Source organism: Pristis pectinata, chromosome 23 (genome assembly GCF_009764475.1).
Source record: "Pristis pectinata isolate sPriPec2 chromosome 23, sPriPec2.1.pri, whole genome shotgun sequence".
In the NCBI taxonomy this organism is placed as follows: Eukaryota; Metazoa; Chordata; class Chondrichthyes; order Rhinopristiformes; family Pristidae; genus Pristis; species Pristis pectinata.
In genome coordinates, this window is record NC_067427.1 from 16,003,061 (window position 1) to 16,025,334 (window position 22,274).

General features: G+C 37.0%; 1 protein-coding gene across 1 annotated transcript in view; it reads left to right on the forward strand.

Moving 5' to 3' along the window:
• The window catches only part of col27a1b (collagen, type XXVII, alpha 1b), a 425,030-nt gene that overhangs the window by 261,102 nt on the left and 141,654 nt on the right, over positions 1-22,274 (forward strand). Inside the window, exons 27-28 of the mRNA XM_052036787.1 lie at positions 9,997-10,050; positions 13,698-13,751. Coding sequence (XP_051892747.1) covers positions 9,997-10,050; positions 13,698-13,751 — 108 coding nt within the window. The remainder of the gene's footprint in view (positions 1-9,996; positions 10,051-13,697; positions 13,752-22,274) is intronic.

Sequence of the window (22,274 nt, forward strand, 5' to 3'; positions counted from 1 at the left end):
GGCCCTGAGAATCAGAGGCATTTAAACAGTTGAAATAGAACTAAGTAATCCAGAAAAATATTTTAAAAAACAAGAACAATACATCTATTTATTTATTTAAAATACCTTAAACTGCTTGAAATAGATGAATCGAAAAGATGAAGTAAAATAAACAAGTCACTTAACTTTACTTTTTGAGCACTCAGAGAAGGATGTTTTGGGTTTTTTTCGCTGCTAGACTCAGTGGCGAGTCCAGAGGAGGAGCGGGAGGACACGTGTATTGGCATCTGAACTTTAGCTCACCTTTGATCTGTGCATTTCGATGGGTAGGCACAGAAGTCAGAGATGTGCTGACCCCTGCACTGCAGTAATTGACGGTTCCCAACAAAATTTCCAATTACAAATGAGTATGTTCAGGCCTATTGTGTTCAAATCTGGGCTTTATGCTTTAGGAAATTTGTTGCTTTGGAGATGTAGCTGAGGAGATTTACCAGAATAGTCATAGGAATGAGCAAAACCAAATATGTTTAAAATTTAGAGAAGCTGGAATTATTCATATTACGCAGATGGTTATGTGGCTATTTCATAGGTTGATGATTGTGAATTGCTGTGATAGAGTGAATAAGCAGAAATTGTTTCCATAGCAAAAGAGTCTCTAACTAGAAGACACTGGTTTAAGTTTATTGGCACATGTAATCTTTTTGAGGAACTCTTTACCTTACACAATGAGCTCTTGTGATCTGGAATGTACTGCCCAATAACAGTGGTGGAAGAAGTTTCATTAGTAATTTTCAAAAGAGAATTGGATAAACATTTGAATGAACTACATTTATAAGTCTCCAGTGGAGAAAGTGAGGAAGGTGGATTAATTAGTAGCTCTACCAAAGTGTTGGCACTGGCACTTTAGGACAAATATCATCGTCCTGCTCCATATCATTCTGTGATTCTGTTACTCTCTGGCCATAATGTTAAACAAAGGGAAGAATGCCAATACAGAATTAAGTATATACCTAGATCATTAGCATTTGAAAAGATCAAGGAAGCATCAGTGTTTCAGGTGGAGCCTCACTGTGTTTAGATTGTTCTAGCAGCCAATATAACTCAACAGCAAAATTGTTTCTCTAAGGCGGAGTGGTCTTGCAAGAGTTTTTGTGTCATCTTTACTACATCCTGGTGATGAAATGCTCCATCTGGTGGTCAAACTGAATATAAATTATTACAAATAGTGGAGAGACCAGCTGAGTCAGAACAACTTGGCAAACTGGGGTTTGATTTCAGCATTTTTGGTTGAAAGCCCTGTATTCCTCATCTGGTCTAATTTGGTCCCTCCAACATTGAAATTATATCTTAAGCTGCAGATTTTAGCATGTCATCAGGAAAAGATTTACTTGGTTAACTATATCAATTCATTCTCCAAATTCTTATTAATTCCAGTGTTATCTGTGAAAGGTCAGTCCAATAACATAATTAATCTTACAAACTAATCACTTATTATCAAACCACAGATGTGATGTGTTACGTTTGTATAAAAAAATCTCATTGTTAAAATATACTGTTTTTCAAGATAATGTGTTGACATTTGATCAAGATATCTGCTCTGTATTCAAAATTAAAGAACAGAACCTCCTGAAATATTATTTTTGTCTTGAAGATGTTAGTTTTGCATTTGCATTGTGGCATGAGCGTACACTGAAGTGTCAGTAAATAAGCTTATATGTGTGACTCTCCACACATGGAAGCTTATTTACTGACAAGAGTGACATCAAGTCTAGTTACCTAGGGATGCATTGATTGGAAGCCAGACATTTTCCCACAGGGAAGTGAAAAGAGTAGTTCTGTTAGACCACAACACTTTTTCCAACTGACTAGAGGGTAACTTTGCTATCTTTTCAGCTTAGAAAAGTAATTTGGCAAAAGAAGGGTTGGAAACTGAGATAGTTATAAACCTTCATATTCAAAACTTATGGCTAAAAGTCTGTTTGCACAGCGTCCACAATAAAGCACACTGCAGATGGAAATTGTGTTTACACAGCGTTCACCAATTTTTGTGCAGATTTCGGAGTGGGATAACTCCCATCATTAATAAGGATTGAATACAAGAACTTTGGGTAACCTGGAACTGTTTTCCTATTGTCCAGCTAATCCATATGATGCCAGTTGTAGCATCATACCCAAAATCTGTATCTGATGAAACTTTCAACCTTTTGGCACACTTTCCTCATTGAAGAAAGAGCTTTTAATAATGATGAAGACTCCAGCTGAACATCATTTAGAGGTCAGGCTCATCCTCCAGTGGTAGTGGGCAGAGTGCTGCACATCTGTCTGCCAAAAGCCTCAAGCAGATTGACCCAAACTGAGATCCTAGTTACCACCTCCTAAGGTGGTTTCAGCAAAATTAAGTGGCAACAAATACCAAATAAAATCTTGCAAAAGAGAAGCACTTCCATATTCATCAGATGAGAAATGAGTGGAAAAGAAGGAGAAAGACATACAACAGATCACACGGTACTCATGGAAAGAAGTTGCCAGGGCATTGTCTATAAGGTGCTAGGGTATGACTACTTTCTATGACTGCTGCACTTTTGGGAGCTCTGCATTACCACTAATGACCCCTTGAAGTATGAATGCAAAAGTCACATTCATCAACAATCTGTTGGAGATTTCGACTTTTGCACTGAAGCTATGAACAGCAAATTGCCATAATAATGAATCTCATTGGAGCCAGCCTACAAAGATCCTGAAGCCAGGGTTCTGAGAGTTAAGGTGACCCTGACACAGACTTCAAGAGAAATGTAGAGCACTTACATTTGGTTGCTACTTGAAATTTGCCTAGCAACCAAATACAAGTGCCTGCACTGCTCTCAAAGTCAAAGTCAGGGTCACGCTAACTCTCAGAAATTTTGCCTCAGGATTCTTAACCGTCTGTATCTGCGGACATATGACACATATGACCTTCACTGATCACTGCTGCATTGGGTGCTTTCTGTTTATTCGTCAAAGCTGGAAGGAGTATTTGGCTGCAGGACTCCGAAAATTGCAGGCATTCATAGTGGGTACTCATGCTCTTTCAGATACCTCCCTGGCAACTTCCTTTCATGTGTGCCTTTAGCATATGGAAGTTGGGTCCAGAATACACTGTTCTTAAGAGGCCTTTGCAAATTCCACTTCCTCTTTGGGACGACTCTGCAAACCCTGTCCCTTTATTATCAACTCTCCAGAAGAATCCTGATTGTAATGTGCTGTGAACTTTTAAGATATATTTGCGAAAATCAAAGTTATGAAGAAAGTTGTTATCAATGCAGGTAATTGGATACATAACATGCAATGTTCTTAAAGTGGTGCTGTTTTGGAACTACTGCTAATGAATTTAATGATTTTTTTTAGAGCTTTTTGAAACAGATTGCCAATGCTGTTTTAAAGCCAGAAAACAGTGCAGATGAATTTTTGTCTTCTGGCCAAGATGGATTAAAATTATATTACATAATGATAAATAAATCTCACATAAGAATGGCTGAGTTGAATAGAGGGTTTTAGCAGCCAAACCAGACACGTGCATGAGGACACTTTATATGTGGTATACACCAGTTCAGCTACACTAATTTATACTGATGCATAGAATTCATGTTTATTCAGCAAGGTAACAGTTAATCTGCTGGTCACAGCATTTGTCTGATAAATTGCATGGAGCCAATCCAACAGGAAGGGCTAAGATTAGGAATAAAATTCTTTTAGAATTTAATATGTGTCTGCCAAAACTGGAACTATTTCAGCATAACCAACATCTAGAACTCAAAACTGATGAAATGGGCATTAAAAAATTGAGAGCCATTGCCAATAATAAATAGAACATAATATTTGCTTTTATCCTATAACATACTGTCAGGTCCATGTAGCTATAATTGGAATAAAATCATGTGATCTTGTTCTTAAGCATGATATGTAACAAAGGGGTAAGGTTTACATCCATGATTCACACCACAGTGATTTCCTGATTTTTTTTCTGCACTAGTGCTTCATGCCAAGCAGAGGCCAGTGTTTTCTCCATGAAAAGTGAGGGGATAAATTAGTGAGATTTGTGTCCAAAATTGTACTTGTACTCAAGTGTTCTTTTGTAAGCAATTATTTAAATACAATGTAAGGAGCCATTTACCCAAATTCCCAGCCATGGTTTCTCACATGAGGAGACCACAAGCTAGACTAAACTAGCATGTAAATTAGGACCAAAATTTAGAATATAAGAAGAAAATGAGTGAGAGAAGACCAGTGAAAATTATTATAGCCCTGATTTTGCTGAAGAATATCTACAGTCAATGCATGCTGTTACTAATGTGCAACTCAGCCAGCAGTTTATGGAATGTCACTGGTTAGTTTGCACCATTCAGCCTGAAGATTTGTAAAATGGCATCTCTTGATTAATTTCCCCATGAATTATACATTAACTGCCCCTAAAGCTTGCTACAGAAAATTAAATCTAACATTTAACATAATAAGTACCCATTCAATGACATGATAATTGTTAATTATTGACACACAGCTTTATTTGCTTGAAAAGTGAAATGTGATTCCCTTTCCTTCAGATAGTGAATTTTTGAAGAGATTTTAATATGCAAATATATATGATTACATTTATTTTCATTCTCTTCTGTTACTTTTCTGTTTCTTTATCCATTCTTTCTGTCCCACATTTTTTGTATGTCATTTGCCATGGAATTCATCAACTCTAATTTACTCTCCATTTCAGCCCTTCCTCCCTCTTTTGCTCAATAGTTTTGTGGATTAAGGAGATAGACCATTGGTTGCATTGTTCACCAAGGTTCTAGTAGCCCTTTTGCCTTCCCTGTCCTATAATCAGCTCATGCTTCTGATACTTTCATAGGCAAAAAAAAGTTAAAACTTAAATTTATACTGTCACATTTAACGAATGGCACGTGACAGGGTGCATTCTTGGCTCAGAATCTGAACCAGTGGACTTTTTTAAAAATAGTAAATTAAAAATCACAATGCCTGTCCTTTACAAAAGATTTCCTGAAAATATGGCAAGGTTTTCATTCAGGTTTTGTATACGTTTCTAATGATCTGCATTTGACTAGCATTAAAATTATCCATCTTAATTTAAAGTATCACATTCCAACAAATCCCTTTGGACTGGAGCTCTTTTCTGTCGAGGTAAAAGAAGAATTCAGTGCTCCTGATATAAACCTGGAGTGCATATCAAGAAGTTATGTACTGTAAGCAATGATCTTCTATTAATTCTAATGACAGTAAAATAATGTGCTAGGGGATCCAGAGTTCTCTATCATGCTGTACCAGATTCTGCCAGAGATATGGAGATGGAAAATGTCACCTGTATTCATGACTAAAATTGACAACAGCCTTGGAGTATCTATAGAATTTTAAAACAGTAATTATCTACAGGATGAGATTACCCTTTAGATATATTTTCCCATGTTCAGGAATTATAACTATCAGCCAATAATTAGGTGTATGAATTGAATAGAGATAAAGGGCTCTCTACAAGCTGCTCACTTTGATTTTATAATTTTGTTAAAATTATTATGTATTTGAAAGAGTTTATTGATAAGGTGCCTTATCATATTTGAGAAATGCCTTTAGTACAATGTTACGAGATTTCAGAATGACAACTTGAACTTTTAAATTGGTAAAATACTCAACAAGAGAATTAACCAACAAAAGCAAAAATAAGGTGTTCAACAAATATAACATTTTTATGTCAATTATGTTTTACTAAAACAAGCAATTTGTTTTTCCAATTTATCCCACCACTTAATGACATATGTGTGGTCATCCCTTTGATGAGAGGAAATTCTGAAAAGCTAATCTTACACAATGAACTACTTTATCTGCTGTAAAGATCTAATGGGTACAGTTAACAAAAACATTTTCATTAAGATCATTTTCATGTTTGAAAACATTGAAATTTGGAATTTAATTACAATCATATTGACTAAATTCATCCCATTTTTTTTGTAAATATGGTTTACTATATTGTAACACTGAGGTGCATGGTAATTTCATACCCAACTTTATTGTCAATATTTCTTGGTATGGCTGCATTGGAGCTTTCATCTCAGTATTGCTATTTGGATGGAATTGGGTTAAAAATGGCCAACCTTACTATTTTCTGCTCAGTGAACTAAAAACGGAAATGGCTATAAAAGCTGTGCAACTGAGAAATAACTTACAGACATTCTGAGTGAAAGCAGCCATAAGAGATTGCATGGATGTGTTGACAACATATGGTGCATGCATCAGGTTATTGTGATAAATTATTTCCACCAACTGGCGTATTTTCAAGGTGAGATACCAGTGTGAATTCCCTTTAATTCATGTCTTTTTGCACTCTGTCCTGCCAAACCAGTCCTAACCACATTCAGACTGCTGATGGAAGTCTAACTGAATGCAGCTTAAGAGTTTTGTGTCAATAAACCTCTCAGTTCCTCGCTGGAAGTTGTGAGCATAAGTTCAGCTGCCCACCCAGAAATGCTAAAGAAGGATTTTTAATACTGGTGACTATTTTTAGAATAGTTGAATCTGTTTACCTGATATCTTTTCAATATGTTGATAATTGCTGTGGGAGTGAGGGCATTCCCCCACTGCCCACTGGAACCAGAACATACATTCTGTGTATTTACTGTCTCTTGGCCAATGTAGCTAGAAAAACGAAATATAGATGCTTCAGTCTTCACTTGCCAGAAAGAGGTCTGGCACATTTCAGTCTAAGAGAATTAAGAAAAGTTAAGAGACAGAAATATTTATTGAAAGCAGTTTCCTTTGCAGGAAATGGCAGCAAAATGAAGGCAGTACTGATGGCCAATCATAGATGCTAGTGAAAAACTTATTTCACACTGAACACCATTTTCTATTTCCCACAAAGATATACTGAAATTTCTGTTCTGTGACCTTCAGACAAATGAACACGTACTTAAGAACTCTTTCCAAATAAAAATGCCAAAATCTACATTATCCCACATTTAATATAATCAAAGATGCTAACTATTCCAATTTGAAATAGAATATGCTTGTTTTGGTTAGTCACTTCTTCCAACCTATCCAGATATGAATTTGATTAGGTGTAATTGTATGTTGTGGTGAGGTTGGTTCATATACATATGACTCAATGATTGTTGGTTTTTGATTTGCTAGTACACAGTATTTTCTTAAACATTTATTTTCTCCATCTTCTTTATTCCAATTGCTGGTTTCAGAAGTCTGTAAGAAACCTATTTCATATGCACATCCTGTGTGATAGCTGTAACCTGCTAGCTACTTATATTGTGAACTGCAGGATAGAAGAAACATGAAGATGCACTGACCATCAGATGTTGAAAAAATGAGACGTATTTGTAACTGAGCAATCTGCTTTAGCTTTTGGCATATATTCTGTTTAAATAATCAAATAATTATTAATGGTCCTTCAGCTTTCCTTTACAAGCATGATATGTACAGTTGCTATCTTCAACATTCCATATGCCATTCATTCTGATCTTTCTGAACCTACTTATATCATGGCACAACTGTTCATGTAGAGCAGCTCAAAAATATATTCCCGTTTCACATGATAATTTCAAGGAATTATGAAAGGGAAAAGGAAGAAAGATGCCTAGAAATTTACACTTTAGTATATAAAAGACTTCAATACAATAAGAAATCACAAAGCCGGTATAAAATAAAGTTTGTAATTTAGTGTTTTGAGCACATAGATCTCCATTCAGGTTCCAGGCCCAGTCCAGTTAATGCAAAATGAGGTCTTTGTAAATTTCTGGCATTGTCCAGTTAAACTGTGTCAAGATCTTAAAAGTTTGTGGAGCTAATTTCAATAAGGCTGCAAGGGCACTCAGGATCTGCATGGTCCATAAGAACATAAATTAGAGCAAAAGTAGTCCACATGATCCATACAATCATCTGTTGCCTTTACTGATCACTGTGTTCCCTGATTCTTTATTACTTTAACTGATATAGAAATTCAGAAAGTTTGGATTACTTGCAAGGTAATTGTTATGCTAAGTTACAGTAGGTGTTAGGCTGGGAAATCTACAATTCAATATCCCTCATAGGTATGTATTAAATACCACGGTGAATTTTTTATCCTTTTAATTTGGGATGGGTTGTCTGATGAAGAGCCTTCTCAACCCTTGGGCATGTGTTTGAATCCAACTGAGAATGACAGAATAGAAGTTTGCTTTCTATTACTTTTTATAATCCTACATGAAATGAGTTTGAATAGTCTCCAGATAGCAAAGTTCACCTTCTGGTGGACATGTGGACTCATGTACATCACAAAACGTTATATTACTCCCTAAAAACCAGCTTGGAGTGACAAACTTGGAAAGAGAAGGTCACAGTTGTGTAGTGGAGAGTAAACTCTGTAGTGTTGTTAAGATTCATGGTAGGAAGAATAGAAGAGGAAACTTTAGTTCATCTGACCATGCTGTATCGAGCATGGGAGTACTCAGTACCACCACTGATCTTGAAAAGTGGAAAATATTCCATTTTCTATACTAACATTAACCACTGCAAGAAGCAAAGAATGCACAGAGAAAGAGAAAACTATTTCAGGGGGGCAGTGAATGCAAAGACCAATGTGAAATACTAATTATACAACAATTAAGTTAAATTAATTTTTAAAGTATTAATTTAATTTTTTAAGTGGCCGTGCTCTTCCAGTTATACCTATTATTCTTATCCTTCCCTATTTATAAGAATATACTAATAATTAAATGCTTAATGACTGTAATTTAATAACTGGATTTATGCTAATTTTTAAAAAATATTTTGTAAAAATTGAGTCATACAGTTTGCTAGTTACCAAATCTCATTTTTGCTACTGTCTGTTAATAGTTCTCAAGACATAGAATAAGTATTAAATCAAGAATTTACAGTAAGGCATTTGCATTATACCTCATTCTGCTATTACTATCAATGCTCCATGCTCATTCAGTGAGGAGTGCAAAGGGGCATGCTGGGAGCAGCATCAGGCATACCTGAAAATAGTGAGATGCATCCTAGTAGTGCTGCAATACATGTATGTGGTAACAGGAGGAGGTGGCACCAGGAAAATCCCATCCTCAATGGTGGCAGTAGACTTTTCCATATGTCAGAGAACAATCATTCCATTTGTCCTAATATTCTCAAGGTATTGCAAAATCTTCTGTACCTTGCTTCCTACAGTTAAAACATTTTGGTGCATTGAACTTGCACACTTGTACTGAATGATTCCTATTGCAACTGCATCAGTATTTCTCACCACACCTACTATTTGCACTATCTAACTCATGTGACCAGAACTTAATCCCAGAACCCTGCCCTTGCTTATACCATTGGTCTGTATGCTGCATTTATACTAACAATCTCTACTGGTAAAAATTCTTTCACATATTTTGAGGACACTTCCACAGCTTTACCTGCATTGTAGAACCATTCCAACATTAGATCTAACATCAAACAATCTGCTGGAGGAACTCAGCAGGTTGAGCAGCATCTATGGTGGGGAGAGGAATTGTTAACATTTTGGGTCAAAACCCTGCATCAGGACTGAACCTTAGACTGACCTGGCCCCTTCAGTCTCTCCTCATAACTAAAACACTTCATCCCAGGCAATATCATGGTAAATCTCCTTTGCACCCTCTCCAGCGCAAACACATCTTTAGGTGCCAAGAGATGTTTTTCTAAATGAAATCTAAATGAAAACACCCATTTCTTCCCACGTTCCCAGAGATGTGTGGGTCGGTAGCTTGACTGGCCACTGTAGATTGCCGCTGGTGTGTAGCTTCGTGGTAGAATCTGGAAGTTGATGGGAATGTTGGGAGAATGAAGTGGAATTATTGCAGGATTAGTGTATAGGGTGCTTGATGATTGGCGAGGATGTGGTGAGGCAAGGGACTGTTCCTGTGCTGCATGACTCTGAGTTGTTATTATATACAATCCTCAAAAGATCAGTTTGGAAAATATCTAAGATATTATTAACTGAATTCACAGTTTTCTTTTTCTGATTTTCAGGGTCACCCAGGGCCTCCAGGAGAACTAGGCCCCCCTGGACCAATTGGACCACCAGTAAGTGCCCAACATTTTTGGATTAAAGTTTGGATCTTTGACCAAAAGCTTTGGTATACAAATACACAGATGAACTATCCCACAAAGTATCTTTCACAGCTTCTGTCTATTCTTTTAATAATGTTGTTTAAGAATATGCTATTCAGAAATGTTACAATGCGTAAGAGTACAGGGATACTCAATATCAAATTGGGTGTACCTACTGTTCACACTGTTTATGAACTTCAGTTTTTGTAATTTTTAATCAAGTAACTTTATCTGGGTTTTTTATTATAAAGAAACCTTTTTCTGGTAAATGACAGGAAATTGCATTTTGTGGGCCATAAAATATTTAATCAACAAAAGTCAATGAACTTTACATTTATGAAATATAAAATATTTTTTGAAAACAAATTTGAGTACATGAAGTGCAAGACTGATGAAAGTTTATTTAACCCACTTATTAATCATGGATCAGGTTAAGAATGAATGAGATGCCTGTACCTTATTTCCACATTGCATAATAACTAGATAAATAATTCAATTTTGCCAACAACTCAAAGCAGCTCATTCACGACTTTCTTTGGTTAAAAAAAAGATTTCAATCCATGGAATAAGCACAGAATAATTTTGAAGTCGAAAGTTCAGAAAGCAAGTTGTGTAATATGTGTTTGTAAGCACAACGTACCCCCATTTGTGCACAAAACTGAAGGAACTTGCATTCATTCAGGACTAAGCAGCATCCTTGAATGCCAACCCACATACAAGACTTCAAGGGGAACAAATGGAAAAGCCTCAACCTGCACCACCTGAAAGGCCAAGTACAGCAATTACTTGGATATTGTAACACAGCATACACAATGCTGATTTTATAATTATTGTATCTTAGATATTTATGGCAAGAAAGCAGGTAATTCAGCCCATCATTCTCATGCTCGCCATAAGAAGAGCTATGTAGGTTATTTCATTTTCCAAATCTCAATCTATGACCTTGAAGGTTGTGGCTCTTCACTTGTTCATTCAAATACTTCTAACACATGACATGTTTCCTCAATCTCAACAGTGGAGCTGCCCACATATTAGTTTCACCATAAACACCACAGTGGGTCAAGAAAGATACAAGAACTAACTAAATCAGCATGCCAAATATTTATTTTACATCCAATCCCAAAACCATATGATTACTAATTAATTAGCCTTTTGTGTTCCTTTTACTGCCAGTCTCCTATGTGTTTTTGCCTATCTGTCTACTTCGGTACAGAGGTTCCCCAGTGCTGCAGCCAAGCTGATGTATGATTAATTGCTTACTTGCTGTAAAAGAGGTAACAGATGGCTCTGGAGGGCAACTGTGAGTACCTGCGGACCTAGGTAGCCCAGCTTTGTATCATCTTGTAATGAATGGCAGCAGTCTGGCTTACATGGCTATCTGGAAACTGTGATGACAGTTGGTGTAGTAGTAAGGTTGAAGCTGGAGTTCCCCATGTTCCTAGGCGTCTCATACAAGCTCTGTGGCTTGATGGGCAATGTCCTGGGCATATCACTGTTATTATGTGCTAAAACAAAGAAAAATTGCATTTGGTGCCACATAAGCTCATGCATCCTTGCACAAGGAACACTCAAGAAAAAGCATTGCACTGGGCTAAACTGGAACAGGTCCCCCTGTGCATGTTTTAGCCGATGTTATCATGGGCATTTGAATTTCTACCTCAGGGTGCTAAATGACTGCATTTTATTTTCTTACTTATATACAATGCTGATTATTATTGTGCCTTTCAATACTTCTATTTTACAATGATATTAAAGATTGCCTGTAAAAGCTGAAAGAATTCTCCAATTATATAAGCATTTTTTAAATATATCTCAATGTTAGTGAGGAACTTTTGAGTGTGTGTGTGTGTGAGGTGACAAAATGCTTATCCTTCGAGCAGAAAGTTAGCACCTCCAGCTGACTTACAAAGGTTTATTCCACCAAAGGATCACAGACTACAAATGCATCTGAAGACCCTTTACACTGTTCCTTTGGATATAAAATCTGCTATATCTATGGATGTTAGAGTTACAAGTTTACCCAAGCGATTACATCACAGTGCCAGTGTCCCAGGATGTTTATTTTTGTTTGAACCCACACCTTCAGTTGCTCGAAGGGGATTTTTTTATGTAATGAGCCTACTGTTAAAGGCAATATTTCCTCTTCATATTGGAGTGAAGGAATGTGAAATATTACAGGATAGCACTTCCCCAGTAACCAAACCATTATTTATCTTTGAACTTTAATGAGTTGGAGCAGTTCTCCATGACAGAATAAATAATCATTGGCTAAAATGGATTTCCTATTCCCTTCCTATTCATATACTTAACTTTAGTGGTGCACTTTATGTATAACGTAGTTAATAATGACAAATTATTTTAACTTATTCAAAAGTGACTTTTAGCTCACAAATGTTTCAGTTTTCATCAGTGTAGCGGTACTGCAGAATTCTAACAGCCTTCATTAGTAACATACCGTGTTTTCTTGGGGTATATAAGTGACAGTGAAAAGGTGTACTTTTCCATGTACAACAATAATGGTGCTTGCTGATCAGTTTCCTAAATGTAGCTAACATTATAGTGTACTTAACAATGTTGTATTGTGTGCTCCAGTAAAATTTTTTGGCTTTTCTCATGTGATTTTTCCCATTTTCTCTAACTTTCCTCTACACCAAATGGATACAAAAGTGATTTTTTTAAAATTGAAAATGAATATCTCCTTCTCAGTGCTTTGCTTTTTAGCCTACGTTTTTACAGTTCCTTCTTTGTCCTGACTCTTGCTAATTTTCTTTCTATTTTCTCTTTTTTTTCCCACTTTTTTTCTCATTCTGTTTCTGTTAGTGATTTTTTTTTCATTTTTATCTTCCTGCTGCTGTTTATCTTTGCTTTTCTAACTTCATCTTTTATATCCTTTTCTTTTGCCTAACTTACTGCTGCCAGCTTCTGCTGCAACAACATGCTTGTCAAGATTGGAGAAAAATCATGCAAGAACTTAGAGAATCTTAGCAGCTATTTGGGTAAGAGTGACCAAATATGCACTAATATACCTTTCATATCATTGGGCCTTTTCCAAGTGCTCTACTGTTGTTTATAGGTGATACACAATAGATTTATATACAGCATATTTCCATAAATAGCAAAATAAAGTGATTTCTTTTTAGTGATATCCAATGCTATTAAAGAAGCAAGGAAAAAAATTGCATCTGGCTACAGAAGTGGTGCTAGAAGATTAGAGGACTACTAACATTGTAGGTTTAGAATACATTGTGAATATAAAATGTACTCACAGTATTGAATTAATTTAGAAGAGCATAAAGAACAATCTGGAATAGTGTTAACTGATGAACATAATTTTAAAAAACCAGAAGAAATTGTCATTCAAATATGTTTTTAGTAAGTGAAGCTGCTGACCAGTTAACTGCTGATTGTTGCAAAAGGTATAGCTCTAAATGGATGTGAAGGTATTAAAATTTTTATAAGAGTATGAAGATTATGCTGTATGCTAATAACGTAACATTTTGTAAGATGCCACTGGCATTACAATGGTAGACAATAAAACTTCATATTAAAATAGTGACGTTATGTTGTTGAGTTGCTAACATCTAGGTAATTATAACCTGTTGCTTATTTATCTATCACAGGGTGCCAAAGGCGTTCAAGGATCCCCAGGGATGAGAGGAATGAAGGGCCGCAGGGTAAGCAAGCAAATATAAATGAAATAAATAATTTTATTGTGGAGAGCATTTCAGTCACAGAAAGTGAATTATTAACATATTGTGCAGTGTTGATGATAACAATGAAAGGAAAAATGTAGTTTTGTTATTATACCAAATCAGTGAGAAAGAATAATGTTACACAGTATCTTTCTAGGTAAGCAAATTGTTTCTCACTATTTTCATACACTAGGGATTAAAATTGACATTTAAGAATGCTATTGAGCTAGAATGTCATACTGCTAATATCTGTCTATTTGAAGTTCACATTGTGAGGAACTTCTGTGTTCTTACTGTATCTGTCAAAACTAACGGCATTAATAAAGAAAGGTGGCCCTAAATTACATAGAGATAAGTCCAGCTATATCTGTAGTAAATGTGCACTCACCAGGGATACAAGAAGCAAATAACCCCCAGCTGGGTGCGTGAATGTGCAATTGGTTCATAGGTAGTTGTCAGCAGCAAATGTTATGTTGCACTTGTGCCAGTGTAGCTGATCCAGGGCTTTTCAGGCTCATATAATTCACACAAAATATATGTGTTAACCTGCTGCCGTTCTTTCTTCTTATAAAGTATTTAAAAATTGCTGCATCTTAAGAATATAGTGTCGTTAATGCCATTGAAATATCAGAGTATAACTCTGAGCAAGAAAGTACAAGGTGGTATGTGGAGAAAAACACCAGTGCAGACATCATAGGTCAATCTGATACATTATTTCAACAGTTCCATCCTAATGAATAAAGTTTCCTGGGTCGTTTTTTGGCAATTAAAAAGTTGTCCAGTGTATACAATGTCCAGCTTGTTTGCCATCAGCCACATCTAAGCATTCGAATTCTATTCATTAAAAATGATAATGGTGATATCATACTATTAGTGTTTTCTCTTTTGATTTACTTTCACGTTAGGAATTCTATTCACACGGTTTTTGGGTAATAGTTTATATTCTTGATTGTAATCAGCAATTGGTACACATGCAGTTACTTTATGAATTAAGTTTGTAAAGTGGTTTTATCTATAGATAAAACAAAATGTTAGCATTCTGAATGTTGAAACTTTAGCATATAATTATCATAAGCAATGATGCTAGAAAGCAGATTCCTTAACAATTCTGATGTAAAAATACTTGTATGACATTGCCTTTTCAGTCAGCCTGGTCTAATATCTAACAAGCCATTGTTACAGCTTTGTGCATTGAACTTTAGCCATAGTGGATTTTTTTTTATTGTTCATTTTTGGGAAAGTGGGTGTTGCTGGCAAGATCAACATTTATTATCTATTCGTTAGTGTTCTTGAGAAAGTGGTGTTGAGCCAACTTCTTGAACTGTTGCAACCCTTCTAGTGAAGGTACTCCCACAATGCTCTTCGGAATTTAGACTCAGTAACAATGAAGAAATACCAATGTATTTCAAAGTCAAGGTGTTGTGTACCTTGGTGGGGAGCATGCAGGTGATGGTGTTCCTACGTGCTTGAAGCCCTTGTTCTTTTTGATAATGTGTATGCAGGCTTGGGAGGTGCTTTCAGAGTAGCTAAGGTGACTAACACCATTCATTTTGTTGATAGAATGCACTCCAGCCACCGTCTTTAGCTTTCACCTGTTGTGCCCTGCCATTGTTGTGGATGGACTTTTACCAGAGCTGCTTCCTCCTGTTAGTTGTTTAGTTGTCCACCAAGCGGTACTAAATGTGACAAATCTGAAGAGCTTTGACTAATCCATTGGTCTTGAGATCTCTTAGCTCTATGTTGCATGCTGTTTTTTTCTGTCTCTTGTATTGCAGTTTCATCAGGTTGTCATCTTATATTTCATTTTTAGATATGCCCAGTGCTGCTGTAAACTAGCATTAATCCCTTATCTTAATATTAATGGCAGAGTGAGGGGTATGCCAGGCCATAAGGTTACAGATTGTGGCAATGTACATTTTTGCTGGTTCTAATGGTCTATGGGTGTGCAGCATTGAACTGCCAAATCTATTCTGAGTTCATCCCATTTAGCATGATTGTAATGCCACTCAACATGATGGAGTGTTTCCTCTGTCTGAAGACTTTGTCCGCATAAGGGCTTTGCAGTGGTCATTTCCAACAGAGCTGTCATGGACACATTCATCTGCTGCAAGTTAACTGCTGATTGCAAGGTCAAGTCAGTTTATTCCTCATATTTGTTCATTCACTACCTGTGGCAGACCCACTCTGGCAGGATGAATCCCTCTGTGGTGCTATCAAGGCACTCTTGGTGATGAACATTGAAGTTCACCAGCTACAGTACATTCTGTTTCCTTGCTACCTTCAGTGCTTTCTCTTCATGTTGTTCAACATGGAGGAGCACAGATTCACCATCTGAAGGACAGCAATAGGTGGTAATCAGGTGGATGTTCCCTTGCTCATGTTTGACTTGCTTCCCTGAGATTTCACAGGGTCTGATGTCAAAGGACTACCCCCTCCTGCCAGTATACAACTGTGTCATTATGCTGGGTCAGCCCTGTTGGTGGAATAGTGATTGTAACAGGGGAGTCTGTAAGATATGATTTTGTAAGGCTATTCCTTGACTAATTTATGAGCCGTCTCTCCCAGTTTAAACACCAGTACCCAGATGTTTGTGAGGAAAACTTTGCAAGGTTGAATGGGCTGGAAGTGTTGGTCCATCCCATTTTATCCTTTATTAGTTTCATTATAGTGATGTGGAACAACTGAATGGCTCGTTAAGAAAGCTCGGAGTGGCATTTAACAGTCAATTCCATTGGTGGCTCTGGAGTTACACATATACCAGACCAGGTAAAATTGGCAGATTTCCTACCCTGAACGGCATTTATGAATTTACAACAGTTCAGTGGTTTTTGTGGTCATCAGGCTATTAACCAGCTTTAAGTCCCACAGGTGCAGTGCTGGGATTTGAACAGGGGTCTGTGGATTCTTAGCCTTGGCCAATGGTTGACCACTGCCACCATACCTCTTGTTTAATTCCCTCAGGAAATTGTGGGTAGTTTGGTGGCCCATTCTTCAAATGACTCTATCTCTCCTCAGTTCAGTGATAGTATATAGCTATTTGATCAAGCTCTCCTGGAAAAATGTTCTTCCTTTATGCATTTTTCTAAGCTTTCAACAGTCATAAGGACTGTGGTATTGCAGGTCTAGCCTTTGGCAAGTAAATGCTGTTCTCCATAAATCTCAGTGCCTTGACCAAAAATGTACACAAAATTTCTCAAAATCAAAATCTGACCATTGAGAGTTTTCTATTTAAATATTTGAAGGAGTGGTAATATAGTTGGACCTGATCTGCTGAAGAATGATGTTGGTTCTGGTGAGTAGGTTTCACTGTTTTTTACTGGTACTAGTCTAATGTCACATCACATAGTGATAAACAAAACTATCTGTGAGTTCCATATGGTAAATTTAATTCACAACATGTTTCACAATGAAAAGTAAATTAAAAAATCATGGGAATGACATGACCAAAGAAACCAATTACACTGAAATTTCCAATCCAATCACTATGTGGGTTAGAAAGATATTTTTCTTATGACTTCATTTCTGATGGGAGCTTCTCTAGAATTATGTCAGATGGTGATATTGGGGACGTAGAGATACATATATCAATAAGGTAGAAGCACACAATACCACTTTTCCCTTTAGGAAAGAAGGCTGTGGGTTGAACCACTGGAGATCATTAAAAGGATGAAATGATGCTAGAATGCATTAGCCATTAGAGTTAGGTTTGCGTTGTTCCATCCAAATGCTATTTCCTCTTGTATGTGTATTTAATAATTTGTAATTGTTAACATTTGATATTTTGATCAGTGTCTGCAGTAGCATCTCACAGATTCAAGATCTTCCTTTTTTTCCTTCTTTCTCTACCTCTACTTACCCTTTTCACATTTTTCAGAATTCATATCTATGTACAATTCTGTTTTTCTCTCTTTTTTGCGACTGATCTTTTTCATGCATTTTTTTCTCTGCTGCATATCTTCTTATAGCCTTCCTACGTTTTGTAAATCCTATGTTTAACTTTGGTGAAATCTAGTAGGTAGGCAAGATATACTATGTTAAATAAAAGGTCTCAAAACTTACGTGGAGGATAAGTTCAAGTAGAACTTGAGTAGTCTGATATCTGGAACAGTTCAGGGAGTGCAGAGGAAATGAAGATGAAGAAAAGACTGAGCTGTTGTAAAACATGTGCATCCTGGAACCCAGCAGAGTGCTGGTCAAGAGAGTGCCCACATAGAGAGATCTTAAGTGGATTGATTTGTAATGTAAGTTTGAGAATTTGGTTAGGGGGAATTCAGTACAGAAGGGATAAGGGTGATGCCATCTATCTACAATACGTGAAGCAGTTCATGCGAGTTTCAGATGGTGCGTATTTATTTTTTTCACAGCTTTTATATGTTCCTTTGTTCCCGTTTCTTTCTTTCTTTCTCTCTCTCTCTCTCTCTCTCTCTCCCTCTCTCTCTCTCTCTCTCTCTCTCTCTTTCTCTCTCTCTCTCTCCCACTTCACAGCAAAACTGACCTCGTCCTATCAGCGACATTCCCTTTGACCTATCCAATCCCCCCCCCTTAATCGCCACTGCTTAAGGCTAACTTGTTCTTTCTTTTTCTTAGTTGTGAAAAAGGGTCTTAAATGTTAACATTATTTCTTTTTCCACAGAGGCTGCCTGAGCTAAGTGTTTGCAGTATTCTCTGTTTTTATTTCAGATTTTTGGCATCAGCAGTTTTGATTTTCATTTACTGGGAAGAAATCTGGAAACCAAGGGTTAAATTACAAGGAGAGATTACAGAAACATTTTGACTTGGACACAAAGCTTCAGGCCTCAGTAGGGCTCATGGAATCTTCTCACAAACCTAAAGACTACAGTAGGCAGTAGATAATGGAGAAATGATTCAAGTGAGGATCCCTCAAATTAACTCTTCATGGTTAGCATGGCAACAGTGGGGAGTATTATCATGATAATTATACCAGAAATTGGGGCCCATAGGTCTTTGGTATTATTTGATAAAGTGTGTTTTAGTTTAAAAAGTAAAGTAGAATTTTCAAAAACAGAATATAATTGATGAAAATAATAATTGCAGTGTATATTTTATGTGGAAATCAGCAAGAATCCTCTTTTTGATTTATGTCCACATGGGGTCATTCTGTCTAAATAGTGCTCATATAACTTCATTATTTACTTGACTGTGTTCATGGAATTCACAGTATGGTTTTGATATTAGCTTGAAGAATAGAAATTTTTTAAACTGCTAAGTTTCGCTGAGAATCAAACATTTGAAATTTACTTAATGAGAGCAAATGATTTATTTTAGGATTGGAAAGAGAAATGTACATAATAGGTCATTGTAATTGGACTTTTAATTCAATATTCACCTTTCATGATGAGTGGTTCTGAAAAATGAAGTTAGTGAACTTTATATTATCTGTTCTCTTGTAATTGAGAAAAGTGTAAACATTTCAAACATATCATTTGTGGGCCACAATGGGTAAGCTGCATGTACAGTAAAGCCTGAATGTTGATGCACTTTAACCCTTTTGGCACATCAAATACATAATGACCATTAATAAAGAGAAAACATGAAATAGTCAAGTTTTCAACAGATTTCTTGCGAGTTATATATTAAGGATTTAGTGTAGAAATTCTGTTTAAACAAAAAAAAATCAATGTTTGTCTTCGCCCAGTGAATTTGATCTGAAAAATTTAATATGTAGGATCTTGCAGAAAATTGCATGACCCTACTATTTTAAAATTATTTTGGTCTTGTTGTGTTCCTTAAAGTAATAAAATGAAAATGGCTTTTGCTGAACTTTTTAGCTTTGAATTCATAGGATTTAGCACATGCATACTTAACCTGTTCACATAACATTCGCAATCCCAGTTCACACACACAAGGATACAAGAAAATGGGAGGAGGAGTAGACCACCTGGCCCCTCAGGCCTGCCCCACCATTCAAGAAGATTGGACTGATCTATCCCATGCCTTACCTCTTCTGTGCTATTTCCCAGAGCACTCAACTCCCCTATCCTTCAAAAATGTAAGTAAATCCTCTTTAAGTACCTCCAATAATCTAGCCAGCAAAACCTCCAAGGTAAAGTATTCCAGAGATTCATTACACTGCTTTAGAGAAGGGATTAATCTGTTTAACTTCAATGATGAATAGTTCCAATAAAATTGCAGAGGAATGTCATGTTTATTGTCTGTTACCTAATATAATGAACAATAATTTCTAGGCCATAATGTATTAAATAATAGAGGAAAAACATATTTTATTCCTAGAGTGGTTAAAAGTACCTACCTTCAACATATTTAGGAAAACTAGGTGTGTGAACACAAAGCTTGTGTAGGAAATTTAACAAACAATTTGTCTTGGCCTTGAGCAAGTTTGCAATGAATAGGACTCATGTCAGCAGCCCATGAAAATAAGCCACAGTTCCTCACATTTTAAGGAAGGAGTCTTAATTTCAATTTCCATTGGTCATGTATTCCTCACAATTACCCACATGTGTCCTGGGATTAGTTAATTTAAATATTTTTCCAGCTTGAGTCTATTGAAACTGAAAACAACATAACTCTGATAGTCTGGTACACTTAGGATGCTGGACCAGCAGATTTCCTGGCCTGTTGGCTGTTATTCCTAATAATGCCCAACACACACATAATTTGCATTTTTTAGACATTATGCAGTTTAAAAAGGGAGCATGAAAGTGGGTTTAAAGAAAGTGCAAACAATGGGGCCCTGGTGATTTTAAAGGGAACAGATGAAATGGGGCCCCAGTTTGTCAAAGGGTGTATGGGGAAATGGCCCCGGTGAATGAAAAGAGCGCAGGAAATGGGGCCTGAGTGAGTTTCAAGGGAGCATAGGAAACATGGCCCTGGTGAGGAGAAGGGAGCATGGGAATCAGCTCCTGGTGAGCCAGATGCTGAACTATCAGGATTTCTGAACAATCAGATAGTGGATTATCAGAGTTTTATTGTAGGTTGTCTTGTGTGTTTCTGTCCAACTATACAACTGTTCAAGAGCACTCTATTGACGTCTATCAGCAGCATAACACAATCTCTTAACAAAATAAGCAACCAACAAGTAGTGTCATTGTTAGTTTCCACTAAATCCCATTATGGCAACTTGTGCTGTAGCATCAGTGCACATGCTGGGACAGGAGTTTGTGGAAAGGTTGGTCATCATGTGTGAAGGCTGAAGAGGAGGGGATGATACTAGAGAGGCTTCTCCCTGGGAGAGAACAAACAGAGAGCAGTGGGACAGTGAGAGACAACAGAGAAAGGGATGGCAGGGTCATTGGTAAGGTGAGAAGATATGTGGGAGGGTCAGAGAGGGAAAGAAAAAAGGGAGGGCCCAGGATGAGGCAATGAGTGAACAGAAGTGAATGAGGGCTTGAGGCTTTGCAAGGAGAACTAATGGGAATGTGATTAGAGAAAATGGAGATTGAATGTCAGAGGGGATCAGAGGAGGCAGGTGATTAAGCGTTCTGAAAAACCTGGAAATAGATTTCCTCCAGCACTTAGGAGGGAGAAGTCTGCCACTTTACAACATGTATTTGTCAGAGGTTTGTGTAAATGATTTGCAACACACATTGCAAGCATGGTGAGTAACAATCAGTTGAAGAAAGGCCTGAGCTAAATGGCAATCAAGCTACAAACATCCTGAATGTGCATGTTATTATCTCAATTTAGTTATGTTTATTGAGACTGAAATTTATTGACATTGGATCCTATCTTTTAATAAAAATTGCTGATTTTGCCAAACACAAAATCACCCCTTAGCGAGAAGGTCCTGACATGAAAATTTAGTCTATATTCGTGTCCAGAGTTATGGGGAACAAGCAAGAAAATTTAGTTGTCAAGATCAGATCATTTAAAGTTTTTGAGAGTTTGAAGGATGTTCTAGCTCAGCCTACTGATAAAAATTTTTGTTTAGTGGATGGGAAATGTCCTTCCTCCCCTTCTTCCTCTCCCCTTCCTCCTTTCCCCTTCCTTTTTCCCCCTTCCTCTACTTCTTCCTTCCTGTCCACCTTAGCACCCACTTCCCTGTTCCTCAAATTACCCCCTCAGATTTTGTCTTTCCCCTTTCTTCACCTCTCCCAATTCCCTCTTCTCATGCCTACTCCCATCTTCCCTCTCCCCATCGCACCCTCCAAACCCTATAGCTCAATCCCATTTGTCAGCTTTCATCATGCCATCACACAGATCCTCCCCATAGAGTCTATGGATGGCCTCTGGGAACAAATTCATGAAAGTTTTGCAGACTCAGAATGATAAGTGAACATTCGTGGCTTGCCTCTATCAGCAAGTTCTGATCCATTAGTTCGGGACTTCCCTTTCAACCGACAGAACATGTTACACCAAAGGGCCTTTTTCTGTGCTGTGTAACAATGGCATATGATATATGTACTTAGTATTGATTCATTCAAATACAAATTAGACAGATACCTTTCAGACAGTAATGTCTTGGGCTACAAAATGTGAGCAATTTCAGGCATGAGATTAAATTTAGCAAGCTTGGCGTAAATAGGT